Below are 13,041 nucleotides of genomic sequence, written 5' to 3' on the forward strand. Positions count from 1 at the left end.
TATGTATTTCCTGCTTCTGAAATCAGTCTGCTCTATTCTTAGATTTCATCTTGATGCCCTGGATCTCACTTATCATCGTGATGTAGTTCCGGTTATGTAACATTATATAACTTCATGATCTACAGCTTCGCTCAAGGAGGAGGTGTTTAGTTTTATGCGTCACTGAGCGTGTTTCTCTTCAAGAGTTGGGTGCTGCAGACTTTAATGATGACAACGTTTTTTCATTTGTTACGTTACGTATTGCATAAGATACTCAGATCGGGATCTTAAAGACTGCTGAATTTGCTATTCGGTCTAGAAAGTGGTTACTGCTCTTAATGGGTCTTTCTGTTAATATGTTGGGTCAGCAGTGCATTAAAACATTTCCTTATGTAAGGGCCTTTATACCCTACAGAAATAGTAAGCATATCTTCAGCCGCTTAATGGCTTTCAAGGGAAAGAGGGGAAAAAAAAACAAAGCACTGAGGGAGTCTTTGTGCAACTTTTTTTGCCAAATAAGGATCAAACTTGAGATTCAAATGTTGAAATAGTTTTGAAACAGTATTGATCTGTCACTGAAACTGGGCCAGGCTCTGATGTCCGGACGCATTTTCGAGATGGTGGAGATACACTGGCCGTATGTATCCATCCCCGGGAGTCCCGTCTCTGGACATTTTTGAGAAACAAGCAAATCAATCAGTGTCAATTAGAGCCGCGTTCAAAGTAAACCACATCCTGAGAGTCAGACACGCCTTCTGCACTTAACAGCAGGCAATGCAATTATTCTGCAACCTCTCTAAAGTGCTTCGGGTCTGGGAGGATGAACTGGTGCATATAAAAGGCTCTTACTGTCTTTTATCCAGACCTCTATCAGGTGCCCTCCTGAGCAGAGACTTTCACCGTGCATGAGAGGAGGGCTGCAATGGAAGCCCCCCATTTCATTTCTTTCATGTTATGATCCAGACCCTGTCAGGTACCACGGTTTGGGATGGCATTCTACATAGATACATAGAGCTTCAAAGGTCTTTTCCGCTTCCCTCTTACACCCATACTTGTATTTTGAACTCCCTTTGCTTTCCGGACCGGGGAGGTATGATCTGCTGAGTCTGTCCGATAGCTTGGTTCTCCGTTCCGCCACCGTTTTTTTTTTTAAAGGTTAGAGTGTGACACTTGAGTAGCTGGGGGTGAGTCAGGCTCTGAGATGTGGGAGCATAATCACATTTGACTTGCAGTGCAAATTACCAAACTGGGGTGCAGATCCTCGCTGTCACATTGTCAGGATTCAATATTTGCATACGAACATCACAAAGGCTGCATTACAAACCTCGAGGAAAAAAGTACAATCGGACAAAACAATGCCTGGGACGAATTACATGTTACCATTTGTTATACGGGAATGTGAAAATGTGAATTTTGAGGTAAAGTGTTAATCATTAAATAGCATGATGTCAAGGATGCTAAATTCTTTCATGCTCATTTATTTATTCTACATTTTTCATTCACTATGTCAATAATTTACATTAGAAAGATACAGCATAATGATACCAATTTCCAATTTATGATTTTCAGTGACATTATATCTGCTCATAATGATATTTTTAAATATTAAATGAAGCACCGTCAGCAAAATATTTCGAAATGCACCCAAAATGAGGCGCAGTTATTGTGCAAAATGACAGTTTCATCTCATCAAAACCTAAATGTAGCTAAATATCTGTGTCTTACTTTACTGGGTACATTTATAAGAAAGATTTACAGTCTAAAATATTGAACTATTATGTTTCGATATCATAGACTGATATCTACTGAGAAGAATAGCCAAGGTAGAAGTTGTTTATTTTTTTTCAATTTTAATTCTACCTCTCGTGACGCCATTGAAAAATTTCCATCACTTTTTCTCTTTGTGGCTTGGAAACATGATTTTGAAAATAGCTTCCCCCCCTTCCTAACCGCCTACTGCTGTCGCAGGTTCCCCAAGCGGCGGCCCACTCTTGATACATGACTCATTCATCGCTCATTACCATCCGGCTCCTATCTCAGCTCCCCTGCACGCTTATCTGATGGAGGTGGTTAAGTGGGGGCGGGGTGCGGGCTGCGATGGAGCCAGCGAGTTCATGCGGCTATTGGCTGGTGGGATCCATTTAATCTGCTGTGACTACTACAGGGTCCGCCTCCGTACTCCTCCCCCTCGCTCTGCCCGCCCTGACAGCATCCAAACACAGTGTGCTGTCTGTGTTCCAGGGAGAATATCAGCTCTGCACAGGGAGGAGAGGATTAACGCAATCACTCATCTCGTCCGCATACATCTTTTCAGAGAACAGCATGAGAAACAGGCGCTGTACCTTTCTGATCTAAAACCTGGGTCTCCAGTAAAAGAAGGGCTGCATTTGATTCACTGACACTGCTGTGAAAGGATTTAATACAATTTTGTGTATTTTGAGTCCCACCAGACTTTGAATTTTTCCCATAAAACATCTGTGTGATTAGAACAATGAAAGAAATGTTGCAAGAGGTGGACCGGCTCTGAGAATCAAGGAGTTTTCCTTTCATGTTACGACTCGGCCGCCGGGTTTGTTCCTTCGTCTGATCCGGGAGAGTGCAGCACCAGAATGCCGTCTAAAGAGTCCTACGAGGTTCACAAGGAAGAGAAGTCCCTGGTGCAGAAGGCCAAGCGAGAGGCCAATCAGGAGGATATTCTGGCGGCGGCTCTCGGGATGAGAATGGGGCCAGAGAAACCATCAGCCACTTTCTGGCAGCCGCTTAAACTATTCGCCTATTCACAGCTCACCTCACTCGTCCGTCGAGCCTCGCTGAAGGAAAACGACAGAACGCCCAAATCAGAGAAAGTCCACAACTTTAAGGTGAGACAACACAAAAAAAAACTCTTTGTCAGCTGATTCCATCGGCAAACTATTGCTTTAATTTTATCACGTGTGGCCCGAGGGCAGCCTTTTTACAGTCCCCTTGTGGGTCAGGGAAAGAGGGGGCTCTGAATGAGTGCGAGAGAGGATGAAACACTAAATTGTTTGTGGTCTGTCCAGTGAAAACCGAATCTGTTGAGTGATCTGTTTGCCGCTGCTGTTAGTTTTTCACACCAGATGGAGAGATTAGGCCGTCGGAGCGGGGAAACGCTGCAGGAGTGTTTGCCTGCTTGGCCCGTGCTCTCCTTGTTTGGCTGTTTATTTGACAGAGAACAGAGGGAGAAATATCTTCTGCAAGGCTTTGAATTGCTGATGCTCTTCGGCCTCTTTCTGATTCTTTGTTCTCTTTAATGCCGAATGTTGCGTTAAACATTGTAAGACTATCGTGCACGCATTTAAACCCCTTCAACCCGGGAGCGTGGTGAATATTTTTGATTTTTTTTAACCAAACATTCATTCACACAAGGAGGAATCAGACCGGAGAGCTATAGAAATCAAAAACCTCATGGTTAATGAAAGATTTAAAAACTGTCTGCAGAGAGCTGTGATAGCAATGCCGCTTCCCTCTTTCTGTGGACATTTACTGAAACTCTGCAATGCTCTATAGAAAATAAGCATTTATAGGGTTTCATAGAGGCATATATATTCACATAGGGATTTTATAGCCTGCTTCTAATCATCTAATAAAGCTATCACCAAATTAATATTGTCAGGAAACAACAGAATTCTGTGGTGCTTAAAACTGTGAAGTGGTTTAATTACGTATGACTGATGACAAAAATCAAATCAGAGAGGGTGATCATTATTGCTCCCTGAATGTCACTTGGCGTGCTCGGCGTGCTCGGCGTGCCCTTGCTCAGTGCTTTACAGCGGATGTACAATTCCCTCAAGCTGCAACTGCTGTTGACACGATGCAGTAACCTGGGAGAGTTGTTGCGTCTCGCTCCCAGAAGCCCTCCTGATTGGCTGCCGCTGTTACCTGGTGGCGTGTGAGGCTCCCTCTCCCACACAGGAAAGCCAATTTGTGTCAAAATGTCAAATCCAGCTGTGCCACGATGCCAAAGCCTCTGCCCACTCTCCTCAGTACTGTTTAAGCAAGCCTCCTCCACAAACAGTTGATCTCTCTTTGTCTGCCTCATTTGAGATGGCAGCGCACAAGGCTGTCCCGGCCCGAAGAAAGAGACGGGGTATCCATGGTTGCGGCTCCCCGCCGTTCTCCGTGCATTTTCAGTTGCACTTCATCACGAATACCTGTCACTTTCCTCTTCTCTGTTGTAGGTTCATACCTTTCGAGGGCCTCATTGGTGTGAACACTGCGCCAGCTTCATGTGGGGACTGATGGCTCAGGGGGTCAAATGTGCAGGTACAGTAACACAGCAACCGCTTCATCCTTTCACAATATTTTCAATTGGCTGTCACGAAGCTCAAAGTGAGCAATACTGGATTTGGGTTACTTGGTTTTTAGAGCATCTGGATTACTGCATTTTAATCTAAAATCCTCACAGTTCAGCGCTGGATTAGGCGTTGTATAATACAATGGAATCAGAGCTCTTGCTATGATGTAACAGATCCATTGCTCAATGTTAAAACCTTATTGTTGACCTACTTTCCCTCTTCCTTGGTTCTGCGAAGGGAAACCGTGATCAATCCACTGCCAGTGTGGCATTTAATAAAAAGCTTTTTTTTTTTTCCCGGGGCCTTGTCATTCTTCACATCCTGTTGTTCTGATTATAATGACAATGGCTATCTTTGCTTCCACATTATTTGCTGTACATTATTATGCTGTACACAAACAAACCAACATCTACTCAAGCTCACTTTCGTGCAATTGATAAATGGGTTACAAAGCCGAGTTCTCTGCATTATTTATGAACAGATATTTAATTTTATCTCCAAGGTGTGGGTGTATTTTTGAATATTCACCTGCATTATAGACTTTACTGATTCAATCGGTACAACAACTGTTATTGTGAGGGAAATGGTTTTGCTCCCTTTTCTTCACGGCCTGCCATGAGATTTTTATATTTGTTGTTATTTACATTTAACTTCAAACCCTTATTCGTGCCATAATATTGTCTGATGTGAGTCTTGAATGTATTATTGATGAAACAAAGTGTGTCACGCATATTCGTAGGAATTCAGACGTTATTTATTGATGTCTCTATTTTTGAAAGCTGACAACCATCGAATTCCAGGCACATATGCTAGGAGCCTATCTCCATAGACCGCCATTCCTTCATACTCAAACCCAGTTACCAGTATCTAGGGCAGCGGTCTCACATGATACTCAAATTTGCATACCAAAAAAAGATGTTCTCCACCCCCTTTTGTTTTTCTATGTGTGAACCGGTTTGGCCGAGTTCCAGGGAGCCAGCCTCTGCCTGCGCTTGTTGTGCCACATTTCCTCATCAGAGAACTCCCCCCCCAGTCTCATCCCATCACGGCCATGAAGGAAAACAAAGCTGGCATGTCTCTTTAATGAGGTGCAGAGCTCAGAGCATGGGGAAGGAGCTCTGTTTCCGTACACATTAAAATTCAGCAGCCACAACCAAAGAGCTGGGTCACACAGCTCAACCTTTATCCAACTTAAATACTCGCTAGAAGGAAAAAAAAAAAAGCAAAGCATCCATCAGTATGGTGGAGGTTAGACGTGGTGACAGTATTGAGTAACCAGCCACCATGAAACTAAAGCATCCTTCAGCTGAAACCGAGCTGCACCCCCCTTCGCCATAGCAACCGAGACTGAGCTGACAGTGCAGTAAAGCGATGTCTCCTGGCTCCCGAGGTCGTTTGAATGTCTGCCCAACCCTGACCCGCCTCACCTGGAGCCTACAGGGCCATCGTCGTGGACGACGGGCAGCTGATGACGGTCCCTCTTCTATCATGTCGCCTGTCTCATACCCTTAAGAGAATAATCTCTTAAGGTAATTACATTTCTGCATCAATGCATATAAATGGAGGCTGCGTAGATTTCTCCCGGGACCCGCATTAATCAATTCTGTAACCTCTCTGAATATAAAATTGAAAAATAGAAAAAAAGGAAACGCAGCAATCTCCATCAAGGATCCAAATATTTATTTTGTTTTCGGAATAAAAAGAAGCAGAGAGCCTTTGTTGAGAAGAAAACCGCTGAGAACTTAAAGAAGACTCAAAAGATCTGAAGGCTAGAAGTGCTGCCCCATTTTAGTCTGGGAAAGTAGGTCTAGTGTAGCCCGCAGCGCATGAATTGCTGCTTCCTCAGCCATTGTGTGTGTGCGAGCTTGGATTTGAAAAAGAAAAGAGCGCACAGCGGCAGCAGCAGCAGCAGCAGCAGCAGTACCGTCCCTCCTCCAGGCCTCAATGTTTTCAGCTTTCCTCTAATTCCCTCCATGAGTCTCTGTTACAAAGCAAGACCAGAGTCCCCCCTCTGCATCTGCTCTCCACAGGCTCCAGTATAACCAGCAAGGTGAATCCTGCCCTGAAACAGCTGCGCCTCAGGCCACTTCCAATGTGACAGGAGACACATATCATTAGGGATATTTACACTGCAAGCCAGACCAAAATGCAATTTAGAGCACAAAACACAAGTATTGCGCATTGAAAAATACTACTAATTATAAAAACCCTTTTGGAAACGTAATGCCCTAACTCACATCATGCCCTAACTCTGCTGTCTTTTTTATCCTTGTTTTGTCCCAACCTGCACACATCCTGCCTATTTTTGTTTATTTGCTTTATTCATTGCTATTCTCACTCTTTTTATATTGTCGCTTAGTTCTGGTTGTGTATTTTTCACCCTCACTGTTCCTTGATGTTGTCCATTGTTATTCCTGATATTGCTGTTGTTGTTGCTGCTATTTATTTGTGGATGCCTTGCTATCTTCTGTCTCTCTATTTATATTTTTATTCATATTTATTTAACTTTTTGGGAGGTATATTTTTAACATAATTGTTACGCTGCTGTCACAAAGGAATTTCCCTTCTGGGGATCAATAAAGTTTATCTTATCTTATCTTATCTTATCTTATCTTATCTTATCTTATCTTATCTTATCTTATCTTATCTTATCTTAAAAAACAGATTTTTCTATCAAATGATTCTATATTTTTCTATTCTCGCGTCATACCCGTTCATGACTTGTGATGTGTTCTGGTGTAATTTAATTTAACAAGGTGAGTCAAGGTGATTTATTACTTAGTTTATTGTCATGTATGGCAGAGGGAGAGCTGCACCCTGCTAGGGTTCCTGACATTTAGCGGGGAAATATTGCTGAATATTGTATGAGTGCACGTTTTCTCTCATGTAAGACAAAATTCGCCTTAAACCAGTAAAGCAAATCACAGCTGGGAGAACAACCATCTTAAGGTTAGGTAGCTTTTGGTGACGAATGAGCAAATTGATATGCAAATAAAGATGGTTTCAAGCATAAAACTGCTTAAACTCAACCCGCTGTATGTCTCTCCACAGACTGTGGTTTGAATGTCCACAAGCAATGCTCATCTCTGGTGCCAAGCGACTGCAAGCCAGACCTGAGACACATCCGTAAAGTCTACAGCTGCGACCTCACGACCCTCGTGAAAGCGTACAACACAGCAAGACCCATGGTGGTGGACATGTGCATTCGAGAAATTGAGTCAAGAGGTGAGTGTGTGTACCCTGAAAACTGACCACGGACTATTCTGACAATAATCACTAAACAGGGCTTTTGATTGGAAACTGAAAATAAATGATAACTTATCAATCTACCATAATGTTTCAGTGGCAATGATATGTTTTAAATGTAGCCAGAAAGCAACAATAAATGTTTGCTGTCTTTGTGTAGCAAGCCCTTTGTGTCATTTTTGAAATGATCTTAAAGAATTAATATCGTCAGGCATATTCTAACTCCTTGCTGTAGTTATGATCCTCATTAAAAAAACGGATTTCCTCAGATTTTATGGTCCGCAGTATAATGCTTCGGCCGAGGTGTCAGTTGTTTGTAGGGGGTTTGACAGAGGGAACCGATGCGAGTTCAGGTAATTGTAAGTGCGTAATGAGGAATACATTAGTGTTTCCTGCTGCCTTAGTTGATTGCGTTTCAGTTAAACCATTCAGCTATGTAGGAAGCTCATTGTCTGCCCTCTAATATATGTCAGCAACTAACTTTGATTTATGTCTTTATTATACTGTCTAGCGATGCATAAAACTATTTGCATCTGCCCATGTTATTCCATTGTGTGGACATTTTAGCCTTAATTCTTAATGCATATTTAAGAACGTTTAATAGCATTTCCTAAATTATGTATGCAGGTGATATTTTTTCATTATTTTGACAGCCCCTGCAGCGCCCGAGAGGATGTTAATGAATGTTTGTTTTTCAAGGGCTGAAGTCTGAAGGCCTCTACAGGATATCCGGTTTCAGTGATTCGGTCGAAGAAGTCAAGATGGCATTTGATAAAGGTTTGCGTTTCCTTTTCTGTTGGTGTTCGTGTTATGGATCCCTGTCAGTTTGCAATATGAAGATTGACATTGCATGTGTTTACGTGAGACATAGAGAACATTTCAGATTAAGGAGGAAGTGGCACGTTTGTGAAGGATTAGTGTCCATCTGGTAGCTCAAATCTTGAAGTGTTCCACAAATGTAGGTTCTCCCCCCGTGTTGACAAGAAGGACCTTGGGAAATCAAACCACGTATTCTCTCTCTTAACCACTTCTGTGAGAATCTGCCGCTTCATTTGGGATTCAGAAGTGGACTTAGTCAGAATGAGCCTGTTTAGGTCCAGTGCAGAGTGAATTTTAACAGGGAAAGAAAGCCTGTAGCAGTGGGCTAAACTCTTTCCCAGATCCGCATGTGGGAGATCATCCATGACAGAGTGTCATTCCAGCTCACAGCACTGTAATGTTTAGTCTGCCAGCACAAGTAGGCCACGGCCTGAACTGGGAAGCATGCATAACTGAAGGAAAGTCAGAATAAAACAGGCCAAGCAGATGATAGCAGCTACTTGGAGAGATAGTGTGCAAGGGATTTTTTTTTATTTTTTTATTATCTGCCTACGGTAACACAATCTCTGTATTCCTGCATTCACACTGTGTTTTGAAAATGCTTTATGTGCTCTTGTTTTTATGGTCCCATCACAAATCTTCACAGCTGGCGAGAAGACAGACATCTCAGGCTATGAAGACATCAATATCATCACAGGTGCACTGAAGCTATACCTCAGGGATTTGCCGGTTCCCATCATCTCATACAACGCTTACCCCCGCTTCATCGAGGCTGCAAGTAAGTCACAACACCAATGAGTCAGGGATGCACTCTTTTTTTTTTAATTCAGGTTTCTTGAAAATCAAGAACCTGCATTCATGTTGCTTTGATTTTTTTTACTTTCATTCCAATGTTTTCAAATGTTCATACAATACATCTTTTACTTAGCCAACCAAAGACAATGTGCCTCCTGAAAAATCCTGGATGAATTATTTAGCTGCAATTGTCATTAAACTGCATGCCCTCAGTCCCCCCTCTTAGAGAATAATGGTTTCCATCAGCCCTGAAGAAATAACCTCGCTGATCCCATAATGTTTGCCGCCTTCCATCGCTCAGAGCTCACAGATCCCGACAAGAAGCTTGAAGCTTTTCGCGAGGCTCTCGCTCTGCTGCCTGCGTCTCACAATGAGACTCTCAAGTACCTCATGGCGCACTTACGAAGGTAAGGAGCATAAGAAAAATCGGTTGCAGACATCCAATTCAAAGCCTATTTTTAAACTCAGTTACAACATGCAACATTTTTGAAGAACATCCATCGTTCGCGTCGAACGTAGCGAAAACTCGTGAATTTTTTTTTTTTAACTTGTTTCAGGGTGGCACAGAATGAAAATTTTAACCTGATGAACGCGGAGAACCTCGCCATCGTTTTCGGACCCACCCTGATGCGAGCGCCGAACCTGGACGCCATGACCGCACTCAACGATATCCGCTACCAAAGGCAGGTGGTGGAGGTGCTGATCAAGAAAGGAGACATGCTCTTCTGAACACAGATCAGGACTTTTATAGAAAATCTCTAATTAAGCTTGAATGACTTTCCGCATTGATTGCTACCTTTCTTAAGTCCCTGTGTATAAACCCTCCGCAAATGCACTAGTGTACTATGAACCTAACTTTCTATGTTCTCTGTGTCTCCCCATTTTTGTCGGGGCATTTTCAGAAACAGACAGACCAGCATGCATACAGTGTAAGGTCTATTCACATTGTAGTCGTATCCCAGCATGTGGAGAGATAGTGTAGCGCCGTTACTTCGCTTTTGTTTGTGCCGTCGTAGTTAGAGCCGACATTCCCACCTGGCCGAGGCAAATTAATTTCTGTGAAACTTTGTATAGCTGGATGTATAAATAAGCTACTGATTTTTCGAATACTTTTTTATGATGGTGTATTTTTTTATCTCTCCAACTGTTTTGTTGAATGGGCCTTTTTAGACTTCCCTATCAATTTGTAAACAATGGTGCATTTGCCCGACCTTTTTCTTTTTTTTTTTTTTTTTTTGTGCCAGAAACAGCATCATATGTGAATTAATTTTTGTTTTTACTGCAACAATTTCTACAAAACTCGTGCATGATCACTTTAATTTATTAAATCTTACGTTCAGAAATTCAATGCAAATTGCTGTACAAATATTCATCCGGAGAAATGCTTGGTTTGACAATTACAGACATCCTGATAGTGGTGATATATGTTACTGTGTTGGTTAAGTGCATTTATTCTTACCGGTTTTGGTTCTCTGTGTACATTAGTTTTGAAGTCACAATTTGGCACAGTTTGGTTTAGCGTAAACCAGGAGCACAAAAAAATACAACTACTTCATTTTCATTATTAAACACTGGTTTACAGACTGAGGTGGTGTGTTTCTTAAACTAGTATGGTGCAAATAAGGAGGCGCAGTTAGCCTCGCCTAATCAAACTTTTTTGTTTGTATTGCATATTTTAAGGTTCAAATTTACACCCTTATATTGATTCTACCTTATTGATGTTTTTTGTTTTATTTGCACTGTATCATTCAGAAGGACTTCTGAGGCGATGCTGATGCAATCCTGTCCGTGAGTCATGGGTAAAGCACAAGCTGACCTGCTTCAGATAGTATAAAAACCTTTCTTGTCTTAAAAGCAAGGTTTTAAAAATATCAGTGATTCATAAATAAATTCAAAAGCCCGGAGCTTATGATGAATTTATATCACAGTTACTTCTCTGGACAGCCGCTATACATATCACTCCTCCGTTAGGCTCCATTGTTCTCCAAAACCCCATCTAAGAACTGCACCGCTGCACAGGGTGACGCGTTCCCCTGTAACAATGACAACAGCTTATATTCAGCTAATCCTACATAAACCATCCCAGGGCGGGAAATGCTCGCAAGAACACTAAATATGAATTAATCCACTGCTGACAACAATCCCAAACAAGAGTTTCAAAAATGTTAACTAAAAAAAAATGACCATTCCCGTTTTAAAAAACGTAATTGTCTCGCAGGAGCAGTTCCAGTTTACGCATACAACATGGTGGAGAATTTGTTTCCAGTGCAGGGTTTAGATGACAACAAAAGTAATGTTGCTCTCTAGGAAGATAGAACAAAACATAACCTTATCCAAAATCTGAATATATCTCAAATAAGATATGAGCATATATTTTTTCAACTGCAAAGTGACCCTTGCTGAGGGGGGTTGTTGGACCTTCACTTGTTATATTTAGAATGACAGGTTCTCAGCCTAAAAGCAAGAACCCGTCCAAATACACATCTGTCACAGTGGTTCACTGCGAGTAAAAAAGGCAGCATCACCACAGGCTAGTGGTTGCTAAATATATAATAACTGAAACTATACGCCCTTTGTTTAGAGATTAGTAGATATTTTATTTCAAATTCACACAACGTCCAGTCTGCTAGTCTTTGGCTTCTTTTTCCTTATGTTTTGGTTTTTGTTCCTCATTGACTATCTGGGATGGGTGACTGCTTGACATTTAATCACCTGGGTTTTGTGAACGTATCACGCTCACTTAATGGATGCCGAATTCAGACTCCACTCCGGTGATTGTCTGGGAAAATTGGATTTTTATCCTGCCGTTTAGCCTCCCCAGCCATCATCAGTCATTTTCAATATATCATGCATCGTCTGCATTAGGGCACTGAATGCAAAAGAAAAGAATCGAGCCAATAAAGCGATCTGGCTTTGTGTCTTTCAGTCAGATGCTCTGATAAGACTGGGTTCAAGTCGTGTTTTGTCTGCTGGATGTGCCTTATTCACAGTAATGAGACTAAATCTGAAACGCTGTGATCCGTGAGATAACTGACCTTTACTTGTTGACTGAATTGTAATGCTTTTTCTCTGCAGATGGCTGACTCGAATACATTTTCAATATATCTTTCATCCCTATAATTACTTCTGTGGAGTGTGTGAAATGAGAATCTTTATCCAGAAAATGCACCATCATTATGACAGAAGAAGATCACTGATGAAGAATATAAGACAAATACATTTAAAACACACTAGCAAAGTACATTTTTAGGATTTTTTTTTTAAATAGGATATCATCTTTTCAGGACTAGATGTTCTACTGTGCTCCTACGTTCATAATGAAAATATGATTTCAAATATTTGATTCAATAAACATCATAATCTCTTGTGAAAAATCCAATCCCCCGATTAATCTTTATTGATGCATAAACATCAAGCGTGTTGTCCACTTTTAATCTGCCCCCTGCAGACATATAGACATGCCCATTCACATTCAGTGAACATTTTATCCACCATCCATGCAGATATAAAAACACGCAGAATGCATGTCAAGAGACTTAAATCACAGCGGGAGACTTCGATGTGTTGTAATTAAAGCAGGATAGAGACCAGTGTTTCTGTGTGTGTGTGTGTGTGTGAGGCTATAGGTCGACTGAGCACATTCAATGATGGCTGGTCTCATGTTGCACGACACACTCTGAGAAAGGCGAAGCGTTGCGACGTGTTGTGTATTCCGAGCAAGCGGGGGGAGGGCACGGGGAGACAAATCCCTCTTGATTCGGATGTTGCCAGAATGGTCATTTGTCCTTAAGTGAGATGAATGAGGCTGCTGGTTGAGTGACTGGTTGATTGAACTGATCAGAGATGTGAGGAAAATGCGTTGCCTGACCCATTACAGACCTGACAG

General features: G+C 41.8%; 1 protein-coding gene across 1 annotated transcript; it reads left to right on the plus strand.

The window, feature by feature from the left end:
- Positions 1-2,202: 2,202 nt before the first annotated feature.
- chn1 (chimerin 1) lies at positions 2,203-10,739 on the plus strand. The gene is made up of 7 exons (XM_086145718.1): positions 2,203-2,840; positions 4,179-4,263; positions 7,347-7,520; positions 8,241-8,318; positions 9,007-9,138; positions 9,457-9,562; positions 9,713-10,739. The coding sequence occupies exons 1-7, from the start codon at positions 2,589-2,591 to the stop codon at positions 9,882-9,884; spliced, it is 999 nt and encodes a 332-aa protein (XP_086001844.1). The 5' UTR covers positions 2,203-2,588; the 3' UTR covers positions 9,885-10,739.
- The last annotated feature ends 2,302 nt before the right edge of the window (positions 10,740-13,041 follow it).

Source organism: Fistularia commersonii, chromosome 4 (genome assembly GCF_037954325.1).
Source record: "Fistularia commersonii isolate RoL2024-O1a breed Wild chromosome 4, RoL_Fcom_v1.0, whole genome shotgun sequence".
NCBI classification, from domain to species: Eukaryota; Metazoa; Chordata; class Actinopteri; order Syngnathiformes; family Fistulariidae; genus Fistularia; species Fistularia commersonii.

Coding starts and splice junctions, on each gene's coding strand:
- chn1 (XM_086145718.1), top strand. CDS start 2,589: ATGCCGTCTAAAGAGTCCTACGAGGTTCACAAGGAAGAGAAGTCCCTG. Junction 4,264..7,346: donor TCAGGGGGTCAAATGTGCAG/GTACAGTAACAC, acceptor GTCTCTCCACAG/ACTGTGGTTTGAATGTCCAC. Junction 7,521..8,240: donor TCGAGAAATTGAGTCAAGAG/GTGAGTGTGTGT, acceptor TTGTTTTTCAAG/GGCTGAAGTCTGAAGGCCTC.